Source organism: Microcaecilia unicolor, chromosome 3 (genome assembly GCF_901765095.1).
Source record: "Microcaecilia unicolor chromosome 3, aMicUni1.1, whole genome shotgun sequence".
NCBI lineage: Eukaryota > Metazoa > Chordata > Amphibia > Gymnophiona > Siphonopidae > Microcaecilia > Microcaecilia unicolor.
This window is the reverse complement of record NC_044033.1, coordinates 151,209,847-151,237,500: the sequence shown is the minus strand read 5'-3', so window position 1 is coordinate 151,237,500 and position 27,654 is coordinate 151,209,847. Positions and strand designations below refer to the sequence as shown.

At 42.4% G+C, this 27,654-nt stretch overlaps 1 protein-coding gene across 1 annotated transcript in view; it reads left to right on the top strand.

Annotated features, from left to right (window-relative positions):
* Positions 1-27,654, top strand: part of URB2 (URB2 ribosome biogenesis homolog) — a 117,835-nt gene that overhangs the window by 18,400 nt on the left and 71,781 nt on the right. Inside the window, 2 exon segments of the mRNA XM_030196475.1 lie at positions 12,388-13,021; positions 13,024-15,792. Coding sequence (XP_030052335.1) covers positions 12,388-13,021; positions 13,024-15,792 — 3,403 coding nt within the window.

Below are 27,654 nucleotides of genomic sequence, written 5' to 3'. Positions count from 1 at the left end.
TTTATTTTATTTTTGTTACATTTGTACCCCGTGCTTTCCCACTCATGGCAGGCTCAATGCGGCTTACATGGGGCAATGGAGGGTTAAGTGACTTGCCCAGAGTCACAAGGAACTGCCTGTGCCTGAAATGCACTTATATCCTTCGCCAACTGAATATCGTGGTTGACTGCTTGCGTTACATAAAGAAGGCTTCCGTGAGAAACTAAAAAGGTCAACTTAATGACATGACTTTAGTTCCTCAATGCGAGACTGCATTTCGTGTTGTTCTTCATCAGGAGGAACCACTCCCAAAAACCTGTAACAATTCAATAACATACCCAAACAATTCATGTCAAAATCTCAAACACTTATCTAAATTGTAACCTTATAATACTATTGTTAATATGCTTAATGGCTGCTTAACATTGGGACAGTTGTCTAAGTGGGAAATCCAAATTTCCGCCTCCAAACTTCGCAAACATGTCTTCCTCTTCCGGGGGTTAAATACCCACGGGAGAAACACACCTGATGCCAATTACCCATAATTATAACCATTCTACTTCGAGGTTAAGACCTCTAGGGGCCACCAAACCCCATGCAAAGATATAATGCTGTTTTATTTATTTATTGCATTTGTATCCCACTTTTTCCCACCTCTTTGCAGACTCAATATTGCTTGCAATACATTATGAATAATGAAAATACATAAGAAAATAGACATTCAATGTTACAGAAAAATTTTGAGTAACATGATAGTAATAAAACATGTTAATGATGTAGCAAGCAAATATCGTAAGACAGTTCTAGATATATATGTGGGGTTCACATTTGTTGATCTTTTTGGTATGCCATGTTAAAGAGATGGGTCTTCAGTAGTTTGCGGAAGTAGGTTAGTTCATAGATCGTTCTTAAATTGCGCAGCAGTGCATTCCAGAATTGTGTACTTAAGTAGGAAAAAGTTGACATGTGCATTAGTTTGTACTTTAGTCCTTTACAGTTGGGGAAGTGGAGATTAAGGAATGTGCGGAATGATTTTTTAGCATTCCTGAGTGGTAAGTCTATCAAGTCTTGTATTTATTTATTTATTGCATTTGTATCCCACATTTTCCCACCTTTTTGCGGGTTCAGTGTGGCTTACAATAAGAAATGGGTGATGGAAGTACAATTTGATACAAATTGGTTATGGATTACATTGTGCGGAATTATGCGAGACACTCGAGGTGTCGTTAAGGAGTGCAACAGTGGAACACAAACATTGAACATTGGAAGGAGACAATGGGAGCTTGAGGGGCAATAGTAAGGCGTAAAGACATATGGTATACATATTCCTGTGAATAAGGGTATGAGTGTTGTGGGGTTACGGGGGATGAGAGATCAGAAGTAGATTTATATTGCATTACTAAACAGTAAGTGTGGATTTTATGTATTTTGGCTCTTTCCGTAGATTTTTTCAAAGAGATGAGTCTTCAATGATTTGCGGAAGGAAGCTTGCTTGTGAATTGTTCTTAAGTTGCGCGGCAGTGTATTCCAGAACTGCGTACTCTTGTGAGAGAACGTTGACGCGTGTAGCGTCTTGTATTTCAAGCCCTTGCAATTGGGGAAGTGGAGGTTGAGGAAGGTTCGGGATGATCTTTTGGCGTTTCTGGGTGGTAAGTCTATTAGCTCAGACATGTAGGCTGGGGCTTCGCCGTGGATGATTTTGTGAACTAGTGTGCATACTTTAAAAGTGACGCGTTCCTTGAGTGGAAGCCAGTGCAGTTTCTCTCGTAGTGGTTTTGCGCTTTCATATTTTGGCTTTCCAAAGATGAGTCTGGCTGCCGTATTTTGGGCTGTTTGAAGTTTCCTCAGTGTATGCTCTTTGCAACCTGCGTATAGTGAGTTGCAGTAGTCCAGGTGGCTGAGTACGAGGGATTGCAGTAGGCTGCGAAAGACGGATCTTGGGAAGAATGGTCTTATCCTTTTCAATTTCCACATGCAGTAAAACATCTTTTTAGTTGTGTTGTTTGCGTGAGTTTCGATTGTTAGGTGGTGATCAATAGTAACTCCCAGGATTTTGAGCGTTTCTGAGATTGGAAGGTTTAGGTTTGGTGTGTTTATAGCGGTGAATTCCTTTGTGTTGTATTGGGAGGTGAGTATCAGGCATTGAGTTTTTTCAGCATTTAATTTCAGACGGAATGCATCTGCCCATGTGTTCATGATGTGTAGGCTTTTATTGATTTCATTGAAGATTTCGTTAATGTCTTGTTTGAAAGGGATGTATATTGTCACGTCATCAGCATATATATAAGGGTTGAGGTTATGGTTTGATAGGAGTTTTGCCAGAGGGATCATCATTAGGTTGAAAATGGTTGGTGAAAGAGGAGATCCTTGTGGTACTCCACATTCAGGTGTCCATGCCGTGGTTGAATTTGATGTGACTTGATACGAGCGTTGGGTTAGGAACCCCTTGAACCAATTTAGGACATTTCCTCCAATGCCGAAGTATTCAAGTATGTGTAATAGGATTCCGTGGTCTACCATATCGAAGGCACTTGACATGTCAAATTGTAGGAGAAGTATATTGTTGCCAGTCGCAATTATTTGTTTAAATTTAGTCATAAGGGTGACTAGTACTGTTTCTGTGCTATGATTCGACCGGAATCCTGATTGGGCATCATGCAATATTGAGTGTTTGTTTAGATAGTTAGTGAGTTGTTTAGTTACCATTCCTTCGGTTATTTTGGTTATTAGTGGTATGGATGCTACTGGCCTGTAATTGGTTAATTCATTCGTGCTTTTCTTTGTATCTTTAGGTATTGGGGTGAGTAAGATTTTTCCTTTTTCTTTTGGGAAAAGTCCGTTTTGTAGCATGAAGTTTATATGGTTCGTTAGGTCTATTTTGAATTGTTGAGGAGCAGATTTCATGAGGTTGTTTGGGCATTTGTCTAGTTTGCAGTGGGATTTGGCATATCTTTTGAGAGTTTCAGAGATGAGGTCTTCTGATAGTATTTAGAATTCGGTCCAGGTTCTGTCTGCTGGGTGTATTCCTTCTTCTGGATCTAGACATTCTAAAAGTGTGGCATACTCAATAGAGCTAGCGGGTATTTTGAGTCGTAGTTGTGTAATTTTCTCCTTGAAGTATTTCGCAAGGTTGTCAACATCTGGTAGATCTTTGCCGTTGTTTGTGACTGGTGTGGTGTCTAATAGTTTGTTCACAAGGTTGAAGAGTTAATGTGTGTCTTTGTAGTTAGGTCCTATTATTGTTTTGTAGTGTAGTCTTTTGGTCTGTTTTATGGTGTATTTGTATTTTCTCCAAAGTGATTTCCAGGTGTTTAGTGTCTGTTCGTCTTTCTTTTTGTTCCATTCTCGTTCTAATTTCCTGACTTGTGTGTTAAGTTTTTTCAGCTCTTCGGTGAACCATGGGTTTGCTTTTTTCCTCTGAGATGTTCTGGTTTGTATTGGGGCGATCTTGTCTAATGTTGTTGTGCATAGATCGTCCCATTCTTGGAGGAATTGGATGGTGTCAGTGTTTGTTGGCCATTCGTTCAGGTAGATCTGTTGCCAGAATATTGTGGGGTCTATTTTTCCTCTCGTTGTGTAGGTTGTTCGCTTCTGTTTATTGATTGTGTTTATGAGTGTTTTTCGCCAGCAGAGAGAGACGTTAGCTTTATGGTGGTCTGACCATAGTGTGGGTGTCCATCTTGTGTCAGTGAGTATGATGGTTGAGTCCGGTTCGAATTTGTTTGTTATGATATCTAGTGTGTGTCCTTTTTCGTGTGTTGGTTGCGTGTTGGGTACTTGCAGGTCCCAGAGTTTTAGGAATTCTTTGCATTCTCGTGTGCTTGGTGAGGTGTCATCTTCTAGGTGTAGGTTGATGTCTCCTAGTATAAAGATGTTTGAGGCAGATACGCAGGAGTTCGAGATGAAATCCATAAGTTCTGTTTGTGAGTCTTGCCATTTTCCTGGTGGCCTGTAGAATAGGATTGTGTTAAGGTGTCCTATTAGGTTTGGATGATTTATTCTTGTCGATGCAATTTCAAGTTGTGGTGAGGTAGATTCACCTGTGATGGTGAATTCGGGTTTGTAAATAATGGCCATTCCGCCTCCTCTTTTTATTCCATTTCTTGTCCAGTGGGTGATTTTGTATTCTGGTGGGCATGTTTCTAAGATGGCGGGGTCTGTGTGGCTATGGAACCAGGTTTCTGTGATAAATAGAAGGTCTAAGTTGTCTGTGGTAATCCAGTCTAGTATGTCTACTGCGTTGCTTACTGCTGATCTTGCATTAATGTATCCTAGTTGGATTGAGTGGTATGGTTCCGTGGGGGGGTTTGATGTGTTTATTTTTATTAGTTGTCTGTTTCTTCGGTGGTTGAGTTTGTTGTTGTTGATGTTTTCCCCTTTTTGTCAGCGGTATTCATATTCGGAAGTTATTCCATTTGGTTGGTTATTGTGTCTTTTGGTTTAGGTAGTCTTTGTTGGTTGGTTGTGCATAGGATTGTTGTGTTGTGGGTGAGTTGTTATGAATGTTCTTTATGATAGGCATTGTGTGTATGTGAGTGCTGTGTGATTTGTGAGTAATGGGATTGTTGTTATCTGGATTATAGGTTGTGTTTGCGTAAAAGAGTAGGGTGAGGCACTGGATGATTAGGAGTGTTGTGCTGGTATTCATATCTGTGTCTGAGGCGCTGTGGTAGACATTCAGCTGGTTTGCATTTAAGCAAATTAGAGCTTACATTTGTATTGAAGCTTGGTAGTTCAAAATTCGCATTTGAGCTTGGCTACAATTCAGAGCGAGGTGTAGCTTACATTTGCATTTAGCTTAGCAATACTTCAGAGCTTGGCTACAATTCAGGGCGAGGTGTAGCTTACATTTGCATTTAGCTTAGCAATACTTCAGAGCTTGGCAACAATTCAGAGCGAGGTGTAGCTTACATTTGCATTTAGCTTAGCAATACTTCAGAGCTTGGCAACAATTCAGAGCGAGGTGTAGCTTACATTTGCATTTAGCTTAGCAATACTTCAGAGCTTGGCAACAATTCAGAGCGAGGTGTAGCCTACATTTGCATTTAAGCTTGGGAACAATTCAAAGCAAGGCTAGCCTACATTTGCAATTTAAGTTTGGCAGCAGTTCTTACTGGTGGTGCTAGTTTGTAATCAGAGCAGGGCGAGCCTGTATTTACAGTTGCATTTATGCTTAGCAGCAATTCAAAGCTTGGCAACAGTTCACAGCAGGCCAGCCTATATTTGCATTTAAACTTGGCAACAGTTCCAACTAATAATGCTAGTTTGTAATGAGAGCATGGCAAGCTTGTGTTTACAGTATGTACATAATAATAGGTGTTTCCTATTGATATAATTCTAATTCTCTTGTTGTATAAGGTGGTTCGTTTGTCTGGGGATCAGAGCAAGCTAACTAAGTACATTTAATTTAAGCTGGCAGCAGTGCTAGGATAAAGCTATTCTCTTACCTTTTTGAAGCATGGCAAGGCAATTGCATTTAAATTTTTCGCAAAATAGTATTATTTTGGCTGGGCTAAACATTTGCCTTCAGTATAAAATGTTTAAGCTATTTGGAGGCATCTGTGTTGGAGCAGTATAAGGAATGGTGTCACCCTTAGTACAGGACTCAGTTGCCTCTGTTTAAAGCAAGTAAATAAAGCAGAGTATATACTTTTAAATCCAAGCTAAAGCGGTGCATGCATTCAACTTTCTATTCAAAGCAAGCAAAGCAAAAGCAAAGCAGAGTATGGACATTTAGAACAGCTTAAAAGCAGTGCATGCAGTTGAGCAAAGCAGCAGTTATTCTATTTGTTCTTTACGGTTGTGTTGTCCTTGTTCCGTGACCTCCGATCTGCAGCCAGTCGAGTCTAGCCCTGTCCCGGCTATGGGTGCGTTTCCGCGATGCTCCGGTTGGTGGGTCAGTTGTCCTCGGCTTCTCTGGGCACAGTTGAGCCCCAGTCCAGTGGGGGACAGGCCGTGGTCACGAGGTAAGCAGGCCTTCACGGTCAGATCCAGGACACTCGCTCGTTTTTGGGTCCAGCGGGCCAGTGTTGTTCTGTAATTCATTAATCGGGTCCGGTGAGGCTCCGATGTTGTTCTGGTCCGTTCCGGTGCAGTCAGAGTGGCTTGGGACGAGTGAGATAACAGGGAAATACCCCACGTGGTCCGCCACACCAGCAACAACGTTGGATCTAGTTCCTCAGTTTTTGCTGTTCTCACGACTTGGTGAGGAGACTGCAGACGTCTTGCGTTGCGCTAGTTGGGAGGCATGGGAGGTTTAAGCGGTTCTTGTTGAGTCTGAGGGAGATCGGCGAGCGGGGGGAAGTCTGGGCGCTCAATTCTTGTGCGGTCCCCTTTGGAAGAGGTGCAGCTGCCTCTTTCTGCTTCGGGGCTGCTGAGGCGCCGTTTTCCACCCCTGGCTCCCCGTGCGACTCGACCCAATCCAAGTCTGTGGTCTTTGCTGTCCTGGCAGGTGGGTGGCCACTAGGTCAGTCGCTTCTTCAGGTGGTCACTTCTCCGATGGGGTTGTCTGCCAGTTCAGCTTGCTATGGAGGTCGGCGAGTGGGAGGAGGTAAGTCTGGTCTGGGCGCTCGGATCCTGTGCGGTCCCCCCTGGGGGAGATGCAGCTGCCTCTCACCACCTCAGAGCCTCTGAAGTATTGTTTGCCACTCTTCTCCCTAATTTTTTTGACCCGTGCAGTCTGACCTGTGATCCTCGCGATCTCAATGGGTGGATGGCCACGAGGTCGATCACTGCTCCGGGTGGTCGTTTCTCCCGGCTGTATCGTCTACCAGGTCTCGTTCCGTTGGTTCTTCAGGGTTTCGATTGGGTCTGGCGTCCATTCCCAGCTGGTTACCAGCTGGTTTTGTACCTAATTCTAGCTATTTACAGCTAATTTCGGCCAGGGTCTACGGAGCTCAGTATTCCGTGACCCTTATGTAGCGGCCATCTTAGGAGTATTTCCCTGTGTGTCTCACCTTGCGGGCCCTGGCCTGTATAATCCTGTGACAGCAAAATGGAGGCTGTAAACTCTGACCCGCACATCTCTGTGTCAGCAAGAAACAGCTTTGCAGCTTGTGGAAAATTACAGCAGAAGCTCAACACCAAGGACATGCTGTGGGCAAACCAGGCCCCCTTATCTGCCTGAGAGGCTGGCTCCAGCAAGGCGGGTGAGAAACAGAAAATGCATACCAAAATGTAACAACTTGACGGTCAAGAACAACGGACTGTTCTTGCCAGGCAGTGAGCCGAGAGGTACCAAGAAGGTACCAAGAGGTACTGGGAAGAGCGGGAACAAGAAAGAGTTAGTCGGAAGCCTTGAAAGAAGGTGGAGGTGAAAAGAAGACCAGTGAGACCTAATAAGGTCCACCAACTGATGAACTGTGTATCTGGAGGAAAGTATCGTGGTTCAGCTGTACTTGCACTGAGTGACCTGTGCCCTCCCTGTCTGCTGCAAAGTCCCAGTCCTAGCTCTGACTAAGACTCGCTGCCATATCAGCTTGAGTCTGTGAGGTGTCCTGTGCATTCCTGGAAGACGACCATGAGGTCAGCCTGGTGAGAAACACAGTGATTTATTTCCTACTAGTCGGGGGCTAGTTAGTGGTATTTACCTGAGCAGAAGGCTGGTGCCGTCATACTTGTGATCAGGAGAAGCTGCTAATAACTGTACTACCTCGTAACATAGTGTGACTTATCAGTGGTGTAATATTATCTGGTAACCAGTAAGAATTAGTGTTTAGTAGTGTGACGTATGAGTGTAATTTTTATCAGCCAGTAATTTTGTATTCAGCCAAAGCTTTGCAGAGTTCTATTTTGTATACCTTAGCTATATTTTCTTACCTGATATACCATAATAAATCTAATATATATATATCAGCCTGCGTTCACAGCTGCAGTTCTTTCTAACGGAAGTATTTGGCTAGGTTCCAAGGTTCCCACCCCTAGACCTAGTACAGGATTATTTGCTTGCAGATAGTTCTGCTTGGGGAACCTGGAAACAGGTAATTTATTATCTGTGGTTATCTTACAGTCTGACATGTAAGCTGGGGCCTCTCCTTGAATGATTTTGTGTAGAAGGGTACATATTTTGAACGTGATGCGTTCTTTGAATGGAAGCCAGTGTAGCTTTTCTCGTAGGGGTTTAGCACTTTCATATTTTGTTTTGCCGGATATGAGTCTGGCTGCAGTATTCTGAGCTGTCTGTTCTATTACGAGCAATTGTGCGCTGATGTCACCGCTCCCCTAATAGGGGGGGGGGGGGGGTGACTTGCAGAAATACTAAACACTTTAGGTCTTCAATAGCATGGTTTTGTTTAATCCAGTGAGTTACCAAAGGTGCTTCTTTTTTATGAAGTCTAAGTTTACTGATGTGTTCAGCCAACCTATGTTTTAGTTGTCGCTTAGTCACTGTTACATGATGTATTGCCTCGCAAGTAAAACTTTTTGGTGGACCCAGGTACTATAACCCACTTGGCAGTAACTGAGTATTTACAATAAACACATTTCCCAATAGGGGAGTGTTTACCGTCTAACTTGTCAGAAGTGGGTCTCTTTAGTAACTCCCCCAGATTTGCCTTGGAAGTTCGGAGGTGGAAATTTGGATTTCCCACTTAGACAACTGTCGTGATGGTAAGCAGCCATTAAGCGTATTAACAAAAGTATTATAAGGTTACAATTTAGATAAGTGTTTGAGATTTTGACATGAATTGTTTTGGGTATGTTATTGAATTCTTACAGGTTTTTGGGAGTGGTTCCTCCTGATGAAGTTTTGATATCTTCTGCAATAAGCTCTATCTTGTCGCTTGGTAATGGTGACTGCAGGGCCTTCTCAGACGCTGAGAAATCCGTTTTATTCCTCAGAGGCAGAATATAGCGAGGAAGAGCCATCATTCCTAACAGACTTTGATGTCATCTTGCTGAACGGCTTCCCCAAGATCGGAAAAAAAAAAACCCGAGGCTGAGTTGCTGTTTATCAGTATTAAAGGATAGCTGGCAGGAGAGAGAGCTCTACGTGTTCATACCGGTTGAAGTCACGTGATCACCCCCTGGATGAAGTAATTTACAAGACTACTGCGGTCTTCAGCATCCTGATTGAACTTAGTTATAAATTGTTATTTTAAGGTTAGCAAGCTTTCCCCATTTGTTTCAAAAGAACAAAGCTAAGCTGTTTGATGTGCTTATGGGTTTAGCCGTACAGCATTTCTTGTCTGAGTGGAAAGACAGTTCTGCATTATCTGAATTCTTGGTGGTTTGGAGTTTGTGTTTTGCAAAAGTATGAAGAAGTTGCTGCTGTCAAACGATGATGTGTTCCAAAATTCTGTACAGTTTGTGCTCTGTTAGGTGTTTTCTGATCACTGGGTTCTGTATAATCTTTAGTTATGGACTCTCAAATTTGTGGAGTTATGCTGTTTGTGTTCCGTATTATGGAGTGGGTGGGAGGGGATGACTTCTTTGTTGTTCAAAATTTAATAAATAAATATAAATAAACTAAAAGTGAAAAATTAGAGGTGGGGAATACTTTAAAAAAATCTGTTTCTGTCTGTAAGGTACAGTTGATACGCCTCACTATAAATGCAGAGAAGGCCTTCAGTTGGGTTGAGTGGGTCTTCCTGCAGAGGGTATTGGACAATATAGATTTTGGCCCCAGTTTCAGAAGATGGATAGCAGCTTTATACAGTGTACCAAAAGCCAGAATTAGAGTGAATGGGGGCTACTCACTCTTTCCTCCTTGCACGGGGGTCCTGTCAGGGGTGCCCACTATCACCGTTATTATTTGCCTTAGTGGTGGAGCCATTAGCAGCCTGAATTAGACATCATAAAGAAATTCATGGAATACAAGTGGAAAATGAAGAGTTTAAGATATCGCAGTTTGCAAATGATATTTTACTCAATCAGTAGCCTCCAGACATCTCTTTTGGTCCTTATGAGTGTCTTAAATAGATATGGGCTATTATCAAGCTTTAAAATGAATGCCTCAAAGTCCAAGATTTAAATATAAATTTACGTGTAGATCTGGTGAGTGAGTTGAAAGCTAGATTCCCCTTTGTCAGGGCTTCAGAATATATTCAATATTTGGGAGTGAAATTACCAGCAGACTGAAAGAAATTATTCTCAGCTAATTATGGGAAGGTGGTACCTGAATTTCTGACACTTTTAGAAAAGTCATTTTAAAGAGACCATTCAGTGCTGGTGTGGGGATAAATATAAATAAATCATCTGTATAATCCCAAACGTTGTTCCCTGATGGGATTTGCTGCTATTTATTCTGATGATCCCCATAAATATATGTAAAAAAGAGTATAAAAAGAAAAAATGTGGAGGTTGTCAGCTTGGACTGTATGAGATATATAATTTATGAGTGTTTGGGATTATACGGATGACTTTTAGAAAAGTGGCATAAATTGAACCATACTTGGATGGGTAGGATAGCAATATGTAAAATGGTGATTCTCCTAACCTTTTGTACTTACGCCAGGCACTGCCTATTAACATTCCAGCTTCTTTATTTACATAGAAAAATTTTCTCCTTTATTTGGAAGAGGTGCCCTCCTAGGGTTGCACAGAATATTTTGATATGTAGAAGGGTGGTGGGAGGTTTGAGAGTGCCGGATTTGGAAAAGTAGTATTATGCAGCAGAAATGAAACCAATATTAGGTTGGTATGAGCTTTAGCCTAAAGTATGGATCAAAACTGAGAGAACATATATGAAGCAGCACTATGGGTCTAATTTGTTATAGCATCCCGCAGACACTAAAAAAATGTTAAGAGCATCTAACCCCTTTTTGGAGCTTATGATTTATGTTTTGGCTAGGAGTAGGAGACAAATATTGTGTGTGTGGGGGGGGGGGGAGGGGCGGGGAATTGGTATCCACAACTCCAATAATATCGTTGCTTTTGTTTTCTCCTAACTGGGGGTCTTCAATTATCAGTAGGTGGGAATCTTTGGGTATATTAAGAGTGAGACAGGTTTTCTTGGTGGGCCATATGTTCTTTCCAGGAATTAAGGGAATTATATAAGATTCCACACTGATTTTTATCTGTATTTGCAGATGAGCCACTTGGTGGTGGATAAAGCAATAGCACTGCATTTGAGTAGCTCTCCTCTTCCCATTGAAGAGGAGTTGCAAATAGGAAACAACCAGAGAAAATTAATTTCAAAATTATATGATTTATTGATGGGGGTATGTTATACAAGTGAAATACCAAATGAAGTAGGAGCAGGATTTAAGGGTACAACTGACTGATCAGGAATGGTTATTTGTACATCACACAATACATAAAAAATATCTTAGTAAACCTCATAGAACAAGGTGTTAAATTGCTATATTGCTGGTATCTAACTCCTGATAGGGTATCTAGATTTGGTAATGGTCTTTCTAAGCTATGCTGGAGGGGATGTGGACAGATAGGAACTTATCATATATGGTGGAAATGCCCCAAAATTAGAGCATTTTGGACTGAATGGACAAAGACGCTCACAGTTATGTTTGGAACTTTTATACCATTGGATCCTATTCAAGTGCAACTTGTGGGAACTACTTTTTCTCAAGTTAAAGCTATCTTTCATTGTATTGCAATCCTACGTAGGGAGCTTTCAAGGTATTGGAAAACTGCAAATATTCCAAACTTGGATTTACAAAATAAACTATAGCAAGCATTTTATTTGTGTAAGCTGAGTGTGTGCAAACAAGAGAGGATTATGTCTTTTGAAAAAATCTGGAAACTCTTTGTAGAATGGTTCTCATGAGAATAAGGATAAAGATGTCATGGAAGAGGGACTTTATGGATTATTGTGGTTTATTAAACCTAGGGGGATCGACAAATTAGAAATGTATGGCCTACCGGAGAAGGGGGGGCTCAGAGGTTGGGTTTTTCTGTTTGTTTATTTGGGGGGATGATTCGAGTGCATTTGTGTAGCATTTGTATGTTTTAAAAATGATTTCAACAAACATTTAAGTAAAAAACCCAAACTTTCTTCTGGGTAAAAGGAGAGTTTGTGAGTGCTATCCCTACGTCAAGCTTCTTGTATAACTGTTTGCTTATTGGATACTGTGTTTGTTTTTTTAAAGATTTTGCTCACACCTTTTTCAGTAGTAGCTCAAGGTGAGTTACATTCAGGTACACTGGGTACTTCTCTGCCCCAGGAGGGCTCACAATCTAAGTTTGTAACTGAGGCAATGGAGGATTAAGTGACTTGCTCAAGATCAGAAGGAGCAGCAGTGGGATTTTAACCGGCCACCTCTAGATTGCAAGACCGGTGCTCTAACCACTAGGCCACTCCTCCACTCCATACTCCATGTTGCATATGTATGCATTGTTGTGATGTTCAATAACAACAACAAAAAATTTTTAATGTGTTTTTGAGGATTATGTTTTTTTTAATTTTGTGCAGAGAAAATTTATAATGTGTTATGAATTATTTTATTTCAGGTCATTAATGAGAAGATATCACAGGCCTACACATTGACACAGCAGAAAGGGATCTCCACAGTGTTGAGCTGCTGCCGGGGCATCCTTTGTACACCAGCCCTCTCCATTGTCTACACTGCAAAACAGGAACTACTGGTTGACCTTCTGAGTAAACTGTTCCAGTTGGCCTGCCACCAGTTGATGCAGGAAGAATCGGTCATCCCACAGGTATTTGATGTTCTCCATCTGACCTTGAATCAGTACCTCCAGAACCAGAGGCAGCAGAGCAATCCAAATCGGACATTTGGCCATGTGGCCACATACCTGCTGCAGCCCAGCCTGCTGCTGAGACACTTGCTAATGACCAGAAGTTGGGTCAAAGAGGATGATGTATTACATCACCACCTGAGTAAGGAAATCCGAAATAAGATGGAGGTTATGCTACAGGCAGGAATCTTCCAGGTCGAGCTCTTTTCATCCTACAAAGAGGAACTGCTGCCACTCAAGGACACACAGGAAAAGAAAAAAGGACCTGTGAGAGCACTGCTGACACCTGTCAGTGTGCTATTGACCAAGCTTGGTGATCGCACTCTCTGTGAGCCGGCTTTGCACTATGCCATGGTAGCAAATTCTGTGCCCATGTTGTATAAACTGTTTTGGATTCCTACTGCAAAGAGGGGAACCTGCTGGTTTGTTTCAACTTATTGACCAGACTGCTTGACTCTGCCCAGCTCTCCCTCTTGTGTGAAGAGAAAGGGATGCCTTCTACTCCAGCAGAGTGGAGCTTGGCTCTTCTTGCTGTGGAGCAGCTTTTAACTTCTGTGATTGACCATGACATCTACAATGTCGCCGTGGACCGCATACGACACAAAGAGACTCAGTTTCAGTTTTACCGCAGACTGGCAGAAACACTCATCAATAACCCCCATGCCTCCATACCAGCTTGGTTTCGGTGTTTGAAGGCCTTGATTGTCCTGAATCACTTAATTGTGGAACAGGACTTAGATGATTTGGTGGCATCAGCTTGGATTGATGCAGATGTCACTGAATTGCGAGTGCAGAAGGCACAGGAGATCCTGCTAAGTACTCTGTTCCAGACTTATGCTAGACTCCGCCAGTTTTCTAAGTTGTTTGAGGAGGTTTTGTCCGTGATATGTCGCCCAGCTGCAGAGGAATTAAGGCAGCCAGTTCTGACAGCCAGTCTAACCACCAAGCTCTGTGAATGCCTCCTTGAGCTGCCCCCAAATCAGATCCTGGATATTTGGACCTTGATGCTGGAGAAGTGTCAGACCCTAATTCTTCCAGACATTAAAGGTGACTCTGATATGGCACTAAAGCTGTTATCCATGAGTTCAGTGCTACATACCATTCTGTTTAATATGAAGAGCCTGAACAATATAACTCCAGTGCCTGTAGTTCACCGCACTCGGTGTCTGATGGTCAGTATGTGGGCAGAACTAATAAAGCCCCTGCTGCATTTACTTAGGGATCATTATTTGGTAGATGACCCTCCTCTTTGGCTGGAAAAAGTCAGTGACTCTGCTCTTCTCCTCACTTACACATGGGCAGAAGTTAATATTTTGCTTATTTTGAATTGCAGTAAGTATGTTTCTCCTGTTCACACATCAGCCACATCCGTGTTTACAGACTGTTCTGCTGAGAATTGGGATTTTTCAGTCGTTCTCCCTGAGATTAATTTCTGGGATAAGATAGTGAGGCTGTTGAGCCAGTTTGATTCAGCAAGTAAATATTATTTGGAGTTGCTTATGCTTCAGAAAATGAAAAGGATTTTAATGCAAGTTGATTTTCAGTGTAAAACTAGCTTTAAAAGTTTGCAGCATGGTGCAGCTTTTATCCTCCATTCTGGAACTGAAAGTGTTAACAGGGAGGATCCTGAACCTTGGAATGGCAATGCCAGCACATTGAACTTTCTTTCCTATCCAGTTGCACATTGGCACCTTATTGTATCAAATATCCCTATTCTAATGCCGTATCTGTCTGCAAATGACCTTAACTTTATAGCAGATTTGCTACTGAAGACTTTACCAACTTTACAAAACCAGGAACATCCTGCAGATCTAAGCATGATGATCAGTCTGGAGAAGGTGTCTGAGAGTTTACTGCACAGTGCTGTCCTGCCAGAGATCCCAGCCCTGCAATGTGCTTTTATAAGCAGCATAATTCGGCGGTTCAATAGCATTCTGTGTACCACTTTACCAAATGTTTTAGAACAAGTATTCTGTAAACTTTCAGCAGATGACCTACCTTGGCATGAACCCTTCCCATCTTGCAAAAGGGATAGTGCAGTGCAGATTCTAAGTGATAGCAAACAGTCAAAGGATGAATCTTCCATTTGCTGGACAGTCTTGGGAAATGCTGCGCAAAGCATATTGTTACTGGCAAGAGCAGGTCCCCTTGGTTGCTTGCTAGAGCACCAGATTGACAGTCTTTTGAACCTCCTAGAAGTCCTTTCTAAGTTGACACCTGACAGTTTTTTGCCTTCAGACAATACCCGATGCTTTCTTTTGATGTTGTCCTTGGCAACCATCACAAGGCCTGATAGCTCTTGCAGTACATTGAAGACCCTATTGTTCTTGAGGAAATGTTATCATCTCCTTACTTGCTTGCAAAATGGGAGGCATTTTAACTCTGTTTTTAAGGTGTTGCATGCCAGTGACGTTCTAGAGATTGTTATGAACACACTGTTTGAAGCAAGTCGGGACTGGGCTAGTTGTAGGGGTACACCAAGCTGGTTGGAGTTTCTCCAGGCTACTGAGACCTTCTTAGAAAGTTTCCTTCACGTGATCATTGAAAGGAGAAATAGTGTTCGACTGAATCTGGTGCAATTTACTTCCTTCCTGACAAAATGCAAGCCCTGCATGGATGCCATCTCCAACAGACACTGGAAAACCTGGAATCCTCAGGTGGGAGAGCTGCTTCTGATGGCACAAAGTGTGTTATGTCATGTTACCATTTCTCATTTACAAGAGCAGCAGGACAAGAAAACACCAACTATGGAAACACTGTCTGCTGTGTTGAAGCCAACTATTCTTAGCATGGGAAGTACCATCCAGTACTCCCTCAAGAGTAAAGCCTTTGAGCAGATGGTACCTTCGTTCTCTGTTGCCTGTGTCACCATCCTGCTGGAATCAGAACTAAGTCAGAGAATCCTGAGCATTGCTGCTAGAGAGAGCACCCTGAAGAAATCTGATGCATTGGATGGACTAGTGGAACTCCAGCACATTGAACTGTATAGGAGTTTTTGTTCTCAGATCTTGAAGGAACTTTGCTGTGCCAAAGAAAATTTTCAGTTTCTGAAATCTGCCTTAAGATTTTTGACCATGTTCTGCTCAGTACCAGATAAGAATCTAAGGGAGGAAAACTTTGTTATTACAGTATTCAGCACCTTGAAACAATTACTAGCTGGTATGTATATTCTGGATTATCTATATATATAAAAGGCACTTTGAAGCCTCAAGCCAAGCCGGAAACTTGAGGCGCCCGAGATATCCGGTTTGGCCTGCAGGCTCCAGTCACTGTAGCTCCGCCCTCGCGTCAAAACGCGATGATGTTGAGGGCGGGGCGGCCCTCGCGTCAAAACGCGAAGACGTTGGGGGCGGGGTGGCCCTCGCAACCACGTCACTGAGAGACGAAGGGACGAAGAGGAGAGGTGTGCAACTCGGAACGGAGGCACGGAGGGGGTGTATGCAACTCGGGAGGGAGGACGGGGGGATTACCCTGCTAGCGCCCGTTTCATTTTTGCTAGAAACGGGCATTTCTTACTAGTATGCAATAATTCTACAATAATCTGAAAATGTATCATTTTGAAAGTCTGCAGATAGTAGCCCTGTGGGATACCAGTGGCATCAGTCACGGATGTATTAGTTCCAGCTTTTAATGTCAACTACAGGCTACCGGTTTTCCTGTGATAAGTGTTAGACTTCTCCCAAAATGAGTGGAGCCAAAAATGATAATAGTAAGATGAGTTGGGGTTTGAGGAGACAGTTCTAAAAATCAGGCCAGCAGAATGATGTAGTCAGGTCTAGGCTGCAGTACCATAGTAGACGTTGACAGATAAGAATGTGTTACCAACTACACAAATTCAATGAGGTGAGAACAGTTAACACTGATATCACAAACAATATAAAGTTCTAAACTTTCAGAACAAAAAGCTCAAAAAGAAGCCAAAATTGCCACAAAGGAAGGAAAAAGCCTCAAAGAGCGCCAGGTAATAATACTTTCAAGAGCTGAAACACTTCATCATTGGCGTAAAAAAACCTTCTTTGTGCCTGTCTACTGTGGAGAGATCTATAAGCTGGCTGTTTCGCACCAATATATATAGCAACAGCAAAACTAAGTTCCATGCTTTTAATTTAACATTTGAAAAATGTTATAAAAATTGAATAGAGACTTTGATATTAAATAAATGCAGGCACAAGGAAGGTTTTTTTTATGCCAATGATGAAGTGTTTCAGCTCTTGAAGGTATTATTATGTGGAGCTCTTTGAGGCTTTTGCCTTCCTTTATTGCAATTTTGGCTTCTTTTTGAGACTTTTGCTCTGAAAGTTGAGAACTTTATATTGTTTGTCAGATAATAATTTGTCCCATCTCCCACCTGTCTAACTGTAATCACCTTTGCTGTTTTAACTGTGGCCATTACCTTTGTTTCTTCTCTCTCCCCCACCACCTCAAGCTGTCAGCTGTGAAATCTTGACCACCTGAATGGTCACTCTTTAACTGGGAAGAAGTCAGCTAGAAGCCTTCCCATGATAAGAAATTGGTTACCACCCTCTTATCTTATATGTCAGAACATATCAAAACCTTGTGGTAGTTTCATGTCAGTTGACCTTGTAACCTATTCTTGGAAGCTTAATGCAGATAAACCACCAGCCTATGCCCACTGGCTTGTTTTCCCTTTATGCTCTTTGATGTTTCATGTTATTGAGCATATGAGGGCTAATAGTTCTACCTATGTGAAATGTCCAAAATGTATCTATTTTTATAAGGGGAAAAAAGGTGCCTATGGAGCTCATTTTCAAAAGAGAAAAACGTCTAAAAAGTGACATAAATCTACATTTGGACATTTTTCTCACAAAAACGTCCAAACTGATATTTTCAAAATCAATTTTTAGATGTTTTTCTATGAAGTCTGTCAGAAGTGTGTTCAAATCACAAGGGGGCATGTCAGGGGCGTGTTAACCCATTAGTGCCCGATGGGTTGGGCAGTAATGGGTTAACATGCTTTGGACATTTTGCAAAATGTCCAAAGTCAGACTTAGACGTCATATCAAAAATGCCCCTCCACGTATCATTTATAAAATAGATTCTCAGAATTGTCTCTAATAGTGCACAATTTACACCTGCTCTGAACAAGGTGTACTGTGTGCATGTACATGTGTATTGTACACATAGCAGATCTGCTTAAACTATACTTTGGGAAATGCCTGTGTGCAGGTCCAGTCCTTAAACATAATCTTGTATTCCCCTCCCCCCCCCCCCCCCCCCAATTATGCGAGTTAAATATGTGCACATAGATATGCTGGGCAGATTTTCAAAGTGAAAATACACAGTCTTGCTCTGTCAAAGTCTGCATAGGGAAAAGTACATGCACACGCTTTGTTAATGTGAGTAGTTGTAAAATTATCCCCATAGACTTCATTAACTAGTCCCAGTTCACAGACCCTCTCTCATCTACAGTCCCCCATTTTTTTTTCTACCTAGGACTCTCCAACCTCCAATTTCTCTATATCTCTCCTAAGCATGTTTAAATTCACTCATCTCTGCTGGTGGACTTTTTCCAGGTATCCACATGTTCTCAGTGTAGCAGTATAACCTCTGAACATTCCATTCTTTGTCTTCATCATGTGCTCCTGTATTTAGTAAGCAAAAGATGGTGCTTAGGATCTATGCCTACTGCTTGTCCTCCCTTTCTCTAATTAACACTTTCTCCTTTTATTACTGTTCCTCTATTGGTTTTACAGCTTGTCTGTACATACATGTTGTCTCTGAAAAATCGCATTGTTATAAAATGTTTTTATTGAATTGAAGCTAGGTATGTATTTGAATATTTTCATTATATAATCCCTTTCCCTTCATTCTTCTGCGAGTGCAGTGTGTATTCCTTAAACCTCTATTGAGCGTTTAGAATTCAGTTACCTTAAAGCAAATTGTCTGACTTGATAAAAGGAGCTTGACACGCTGGCTCTGAAATTATGGTCTTACTTTAGGAAACTTAGATACCAATAGGGAAAGGATTGCAAGAGAATGAGATAAGAGGTACAGATTAAGAAAAATCACTGTGTTTCACTTTCTAAGCAAAGTGATGATCTTTAGCCTAATGGAGATCCATTTCTTTCGACCTTCAGAGCATCCTTGATGAACATGCAAGTACATCTAAACTATAGAAACACAGAAAAATGAAGGCAGATAAAGGCCATAAGACCATATAGCCTATCTAGTCTGCCCATCCATACCATCCACTATCCCTTCTGCTCCCTTAGAGATCCAATGTAGTTGTCCGAAGCTTGCTTGAATTCAGATACTGTTTTTGTCTTCACCACTTCCACCAGGAGGCCTTTCCACAAATTTATCACCCTTTCCATAAAAAAATATTTCCTGAGGTTACTTCTGAGCCTATCCCTTTCACCTTTATCCTATGCCCCCTCATTCCAGAGTTTCCTTTCAATTGAAAAGAGACTTACCTCCTGTGCATTTATGCCATGTAGGTATTTAAACATCTTTATCATATCTCCCCTCTCCTGCCTTTCCTCCAGAGTATACATATTGAGATCTTGAAGTCTATCCCCATACACTTTATGACAAAGACTACTGACCATTTTAGTAGCTCTCCTCTGGACCGACTCCATCTTGTTTATATCTTTTCCAGTCTCCAGAATTGTACACAATATTCTAAATGAGGTTTCAACAGAGTCTTATACAGGGACATCATTACCTCCTTTTTCCTACTGTCCATTTCCCTCCTTTGCCGTAGCCTTTTCTACCTGTTTTACCACCTTAAGATCATCACATACGATCACACCCAGATTCTCCTCTTTTGTGCAAAAAAGTTCTTCACCCCCTAAGCTGTACCGTTCTCTCCGGTTTTTGTAGCCCAAATGCATGACCTTGCATTTCTTAGCATTAAATCTTGCTGCCAAATTCCAGACCATTCTTCAAGCTTCACTAGATCCTTCCTCATCTTATCCACAACCCTAGTGCAGATTTTGGTATCATCCGCAAAGAGGCAAACCTTACCAGATAGCCTTTCAGCAATATTGCTTACAAAAATGTTAAAAAGAACCAGTCCAAAAGCCAAACCTTGTGGCACTCCACTGGTACCACCCCTTTCCTCAGAATGAGTTCCATTTACCACTACCCTCTGTCAGCTTCCACTCAACCAGTTCCTAACCCACTCCATCACTTTGGGGCCCATACCGAGGGCACTCAATTTATTAATTAGACGTCTGTGTGGAACTATGTCAAAGGCTTTGCTAAAATCTAAATACACCACATCTGACACTCTCCTTCGATCCAAAACGCTGGTCACCCAGTCAAATACATTTTGTCAGCTGACCCTATTTACAGAGAAGTCATTAGCTCTTCATCTTAAACAATCAGGTTTCAGAAAAACTGTTCTCACTGTTAGATAAACATAATATAGTTCTTGCCGTTTCCTTAGATCTTTCTGCAACTTTCAACCTTGTTGATCTTTCTCTTTTGATTCAGTTTCTCAACATTAGGTACGACTGGAACTGTCCTCTCTTGGTTTTTGTCTTTCCTTGATAGCCGTTCTTATATGGTTGCTACATCTTCTTCCACAGCTCCAAATTGTCCTCTCAGCTATGAAGTTCCACAGGGTTCTGTTCTTTCTCTTCTCCTTTTCAGTTTATTTCTATGTCCTCTTGCCACTCTTTTTCAGTCCACTGGTGTATCATTTCACTTTTATGGTGTATCATTCCACTTTTATGCAGATGATATTCTTCTTCTTTATTCCATTAACCCTTTTAATCGTACTCTTGGCCCGCTTATCTCCAGTTGGTTAACCGATCATAAGTTAGTGCTCAATAAGGAGAAAACTGTTGGCTGTTGGTTTATAGGAGGACTGACGTTACCAACTTTTCCTTTGAACTTCTTTGGGTCTGCTATTCAGCCAGTTGATTCATCTCGGTATCTGGAGGTAATATTAGATTCTCACCTCACTTTTACTCCTCAAATTTATAATGTGTGCAAAACTGGGTTCTTCATTCTTCATCAGCTCGCTCAATCCACCACTATTTCAGCGTTGATATTTTTCATTCTCTTATTCTTTCGTTATTTTGGTTGTACTCGAGTCAACATAAAAAGACATAGTAGACCTGTACAGTCCATCCAGTCTGCCCAACAAGAATTTATGATGCAATACTTCATATGTATACCTGATCTTGATTTGTCCTTGCCATTTTAAAGGCATAGACATTAGAAGTCTGCCCGGCAATATCCTTGTTCTAAATTTCCTAAGTTGAAGCCCAAGAAAAGCTCCACTCCAGCCCATCCAAATCTATTCAGCCATAATCAGGACAGAGACCTTAGAAGTCTTCCTTAGCACTGGCTTTGCTTCCCAATTTAGCAATATTGCTCCTAATCTCTGCTAAGCTTCTTTGGATCCAATCCTTCCAATCAGGATTCATTTGTGTTTATCCCATGTGGTAAAGGCGGTTAGCTTAGCAGAGTTTAAAAAAGGTTTGGACTGCTTCCTAAAGGAAAAGTCTATAGACCATTATTAAATTGGAATTGGGAAAAATATTTCTGGGATAAGCAGCATAAAACGTTTTGTACTTTTTTTGGGATCTTGCCAGGTATTTGTGACCTGGATTGGCCACTGTTGGAAACAGGATGTTGGGCTTGATGGACCTTTGGTCTGTCCCAGTATGGGAATACTTATGTACTTTTGAATTCCGTTACAGTTTTCATCTCCACCACTTCCCGTGGGAGGGCATTCCAGGTACCTACCACCCTCTCAGTGAAGAAATACTTCCTGATATTATTCCTGAGTTGGCCCCCTTTCAGTCTCAATTCATGTCCCCTAGTTCCACCACCTTCCCATCTCTGGAAAATGTTTGTCTGCGAATTTATACCTTTCAAATATTTGAACATCTGTATCATATCACACCGGTTTCTCCTTTCCTCCAGGGTATACACGTTCGGGTCAGCAAGTCTCTCGTACGTCTTGCTACATAAACTCCATACCATTTTTCTCACTTTTCTCTGAACCGCTTCAAGTCTTTTTACATCCTTCAAGGCTTTTTACATACTTAGTAAGATATGGCCTCCAAAACTGAACTCAGTACTCCAAATGGGGCCTCACCAACGACTTGTACAGGGGCATTAGCAACACCTTTCTTCTGCTGGTTATACTCCTCTCTATTCAGCCTAGCATCCTTCTGGCCACAGCCACCACCTTGTCATATATTTTTTTTCAATGAATATTTTATTTTCATCAAGAAACAGAATAATGAACATTTACTGCTCATGTACATAATTATATAGACAACAAAAAGTTGACAATATTTTGCCAGCTTTGTTAACATTGTTCAAACTGAGCTCCAACAAAATCATCCTAAAGTTAAATCCTCACTTTTAACATTTAAACATCTCTTCCCCCACCCCTTTACCCCAACCAATAACCCCCCTCACCCTTCCCCCGCCCCTCTCCCTCCCATATCATCTCAATAAACTAAACCTACATAGAAATCTTTTCTTGCAATTTATTCCAGCCACCCTTGTGAGTCCAGAAACAGTCCTTTCTCTGAGCTGTTAACCACTCCATCCGGTACAAACGAAGTAGTCTCTCCTTCCACATCGCCACTGTAGGTGTCACTGTAGTCTTCCAGCGTGCAGCAGTCAAGCATCTCGCAGCACCAAGGCCCCAACTTAACAGTTTATCTTGCCACCAATTTAGTCCATCCCCAAACAGCCCCAACAAACATACTTGCGGGTATTGAGGTAACTCAAGCTGAAGCTTAGCTGAAATTGCTCCAGTCACCTCCGACCAAAACCCAGATATTAAATCACATTCCCACCACACATGCAGAAAGGTACCTGTAACACTCCTACATCTCCAACACACATCAGACGCCTGAGGAAACATCCTCTGAATATGCTCAGGGGTATAATTCCACCTAGTAAGTATTTTATAAGCATTCTCCTGTACAAGGACACACACAGAAGTCTGACTCACTCCACAACAGTTTAAAAAAAGGTTTGGACGGCTTCCTAAAGGAAAAGTCCAAAGACCGTTATTAAATGGACTTGGGGAAAATCCACTATTTCTGGGATAAGCAGTATAAAATGTTTTGTACATTTTTGGGATCTTGCCGGGTATTTGTGACCTGGATTGGCCACTGTTGGAAACAGGATGCTGGGCTTCATGGACCTTTGGTCTTTCCCAGTATGGCAATACTTATGTACTCCCAATCTGATGCTGTAAAGTTAACCTGCAACTCATGTTCCCAAGCAAGCATAAACTTATGTTTGGACTACTCCCAACCCCTCATAAATTTGTAAATCACCGATACAGGCCTGGGAGTCTTCTTGAACAGAAGCCAGAGATTCTCCAAATATTCCCCCTTACTAGGGTCCTCTTGCAACCAGCCCTGTTGCATTACAAAATGCCTAAATTGCATATATTGGAAAAAGTCCCCCTTCGGGAGGCCATATTTATCTTGAAGATATTCAAATGAGACCAGGACACCCCCAACAAAGGCATCCCGAAACCGAGTCAGCCCTAGTGTGGCCCACCTATTAACTACACTGCCTGCTATAAATTTGGGCTCCCCTCTGATAACTGCTAAGGTAGAAGTCCAGTTCAGCTGACCCCACCTCTTCCTAACTTCAAACCATATTCCCCCCAAATGTTTCAAAAAGGGATTGGTAACCCCTCTTAACCCCTCACCCCCCCTCCTGGGAGTTCCAGAGTAGTGTACCCAATGGTTTTCCCAGAAAAATACCTTGTTCCAGACTCACCACTGCTTTATCCCGACACCCCTCCCAGTCAAGAATCATTCTCATTTGTGCTGCCAGATAACACCACTCTAAATTCGGCACTGCTCTACCTCCTAGCTCTGGAGCCCCCCACAACACTCTACGGGACAGCTGAGGTCTTTCCCCGCCCCCATATAAAATTAGAAAGAGTTGCTTGTAAATGACCTAGGAATTTACATGGAGTGGGCACTGGCAAGGTTTGAAATAAAAAGAGGAGTCACGGCAAGATATTCATTTTTACTACCGCAATTCGACCCCACCAAGATAACCAAAGCCCCTTCCACCGCACTAGATCCACCCGAACCTGGTTCAGGACCCTATCGTAATTCAAATTATATAGACTCTGCAACTCGGGTGATATCTGAATGCCCAAATACCAAAAGTGAGTAGATATCCACCGAAAGGGGAAAACAGTGCACAATCTGTCCTCCTCTTCTCCAGAGATAGTGACTCCTAATATCTCACTCTTATCCATATTAATCTTTAATCCTTCGACATACCCAAATTCCCGAAAGATTTCTAAAATAGTTGGTAAAATGAGTTCCGAGTCTTTAAGATATAGTAAAACATCATCAGCGAATAGAGCCACTCTGTGTTCCGCCCCTCCTACCCGTAACCCTCTAACCTCCGGGTGTTCACGAATCCAGATAGCCAACGGTTCCATATACATAGCAAACAACAATGGTGACAGTGGACACCCTTGGCGAGTACCCCTTGAAAAAGGATGTATACTTGTTATTAAGCCGAAGACAAGCCCAAGGGTCCATATAAAAAGCTGAAATCCAAGCTCTAAAGTTGTCACCTAATCCCATACGCTTCATTACCTCCTGCAAGAAAGGCCATCCCACTCTATCAAACGCCTTCTCTGCATCCAAGGCCAAGAAGGCTACCCTTTGTGTTCATTGCTTTCCATGTGCTCCAGTCTCTGCAAAATATGGCTATCCGATTGCTTTGTCTTGTTCAGCGTTGGGATTGTGCCTCCCCATTATGTCAAAAGTTTCAAAAATAGATAATCTTCAAACTTCTCATACTTTTAAAGCACACAGGGTGGGTCTTCCTCTTTATTTGAATTCACTTACTATTCCCTATTTTCCTGTCCGTTTACTTTGTTCTTTAAATGATCACCGCCTTGTTCTACCAGGTCTGAAACTTGCTCAACTAGAATTTACTAGAAATTGCACTTTCTTTTTTGCTACCCCTTCTTTCTGGAATTCACTCCCCCTGCATATTCATGCAGAGCCTCCTTTTAAGGCATTCAAAGCTGCACTAAAGGCTTAGCTTTTTACTCAAGCCTTTGTTATTACCTAGACTGTTCCCGTGGGACGGGGCACTGTTGCTGTTGCTTTTAGGTCCTAATTAAAAGTCTTTACCCTTCTCTTACCTATCTCTTCCCTTCCTTAGTTTGTTTTATTTTTAGGTTGATTATCTGCTGAATGTGTACCTTTCCTGTCAAAATTGTATTCCTTTTCCTTTTTAATATTGATTTTAATTATTGTAAACCTCTGAGACCTGCTAGTTAGCATTAGTGGTGTAGCAAATTTTAAATAAACTATAAACTATTAGATTTGTTTAACAAGACCATCCTCTAGTGAAATCATGTTGCCTCGGGTCCTGCAATCCATTGGATTCCAGATACTTTACTATTCTCTGTTTTAAAAGCATTTCTATTAATTTACTTACCAACCTGTAGTTCCCGTCCTCTTTCTTACTTATGCTTTTTTGGAGAGGGACCACATCCACCCTTTTCTTGTCCTCCTACCTGCATATATTGGATATGCAGATGGTTGGATAATTGCCCCTTTATGTTGTATTCACACATTGCACCAGTTTTCAGAGTAAAAATTTGTGTATACTTTCACATTAAAAATTACCACGGGTATAAAGTATGTGTGTTCACTTGCACTAGGGTTTGGGGTTTTTTTTCATCTTTATTTTAACTTTAAATTTTACAGTGCATATACCACAGCACAAAACATTGATAGGACCTATATTTTATTCTAGAAGACCATATCCAGCAGTTACACCCTATAGCCATCTGTTCCCAATCTTCCTACATCAATAACTACAACCACCAAGTCTCATACAGGCCAGCACACCCCCAGTAACCCCCAGTACTTTATCTGCTACAGATATTAAACAATGGTTAACTCCTAAACTCATATAGAGGCATATTTTCAAAGCACTATGGAACTTTGTAAGTTTAAATGCTTTGAAAATGAGTCCAATAGTCAACTACTAGGCCTGTCCTCCCCCTTCCCACAGATGTATGCAAATGCCAACCCCAATCCTTTCCCTACCCTTTCACCTCATACTGTCCTGCTTCCTGTCCTGTTGCGGTTACTGGTGAGCCCTTAGGTTCCCTGAGGCCCGGTAAGACCTCCGAGGACCGCCGCGCACCCCGAATCTTCACCCGCGGCGACCGCCGTTCACCGAGGGTTGAGCCCTCAGCTGCAGGCGGCCAGCAGGACTGCTGGAACCGCGGGGTGACGGCCGGCCTGGCTGGTAGTCAGCAACTCAGTCTCTAAAGGGCAGCTAGCAAGGACGGCTAGCACTGAAAAAGGGACACAGTTACTGAAGGTGGCTAGCAAGGGCGGCTAGCTGGAAGAAGAACTCAAGGATTGAGGATGGCTAGCAAGGACGGCTAGCTTGAAGAGGAACACAGTCTCTGAAGGTGGCTAGCAAGGACGGCTAGCTTGAAGAGGAACACAGTCTCTGAAGGTGGCTAGCAAGGACGGCTAGCTTGAAGAGGAACACAGTCTCTGAAGGTGGCTAGCAAGGACGGCTAGCTTGAAGAGGAACACAGTCTCTGAAGGGGGCTAGCAAGGACGGCTAGCTTGAAGAGGAACACAGTCTCTGAAGGTGGCTAGCAAGGACGGCTAGCTTGAAGAGGAACACAGTCTCTGAAGGTGAACGCTCCGCACTGCACTGTGTCGGCTCCTGACAGTAGAAACGGAAGCGCTGAGCCCTTCTTGTTCCGGGGTTTAAATCCCCCGCCAGTCCATCCCCTCCCTGGAGAGGAGCCAATCCCTCCAGCCCTGACAGGCAAGGAGGGCCTGGATTGGTGGACCTGCCTCGCAGGCGGAGTTCCTCCTTCCATGCGCCAATCCGGCGCGAGGGGGCGGGACTTGCTCGTGGGTTAGCTCTGGCTGGGGAGATGACGACGCCGGCGCCACCATCTTGGCCGGCGCCTTCCCTTCCCTGAGGTCGGCGTTTGCTCCTGCGGGTCGCCAGCCTCGGGCCGACCCGCGGAGGCGCTGACCCCGTCGGCGGCTTGTCCCTGCCGCACTGGAGCCCGATCATCGCTCCCCGCCGCGGGAGCACAGGGAAAGACCCGAAACGGGACACATACATTCATATATCTGAAAAAAGGGGTTCCTATTGCCCAGAAGGCTGCACTTTGACCTCTAACCAAACCAGTCAATTTATCATAACACATGTTCCCCAGCTTTCATATACCATTCCAACACACTTGGTCCCTCCATCCATTTCCGACCTCATGCCACCACTAATCGAACTGTTAATAACAGTAATCCTAATAAAACACTTTTCCCCCATCACCCCACCTTACCCCTTCTTTCGTCTGCCCCAATATACACATACTGAGGCAGTCTGGGCACGCCATCCCTGTAGTAGACCTTATGTTCACCACCATCCTGTTCCAAAACTTTCTAATAACCTTACATTTCCACCATATTGAAAAAAGGTACCCAACTCCTCACAGGTCCTCCAGGACTCCCTGGATCCCATCTGTCCTCTTGCTATCAACCTCAGTATAAGGTACAGCTTACATGTTAACAAGTTATAGGCAAATGCAAGTTAAGTTAACCTTGAGCATCTCCGCCCCAGCCTGTATACCTGCAATCAGTTTTGTACCCTGTGGTGTTTGTAGACACCTGTTCCAAATTCATAGTTTGTGGAAACATTGTTTTAAAATATATCACCCTCTTTATAAAATTCTTTCTCATATATTGTAGCTCACAGACCTTTATATGTCTGTATATTCACTGAAGTACAAAAAAAACTCTTGGGAAAAAGCCTCAGAACCCTTCCTCCACTTCTGAGCAACGGAAGAAACTATGGTAGGATTGCCAGGGTAAAGTTACTTCACAAGCATTAAAAAACCCGCAGATTATCAATTTGTTAAGGCTTCAGTGAAATTAATAAACTTTCATGGATCCCACATACTATGTGACGCAGTAAAATCTTCACAAATATAAAACTTAACTTAAGCAATCATTCAGCTCTCAAATTCCTCTTGCACCGACTGCA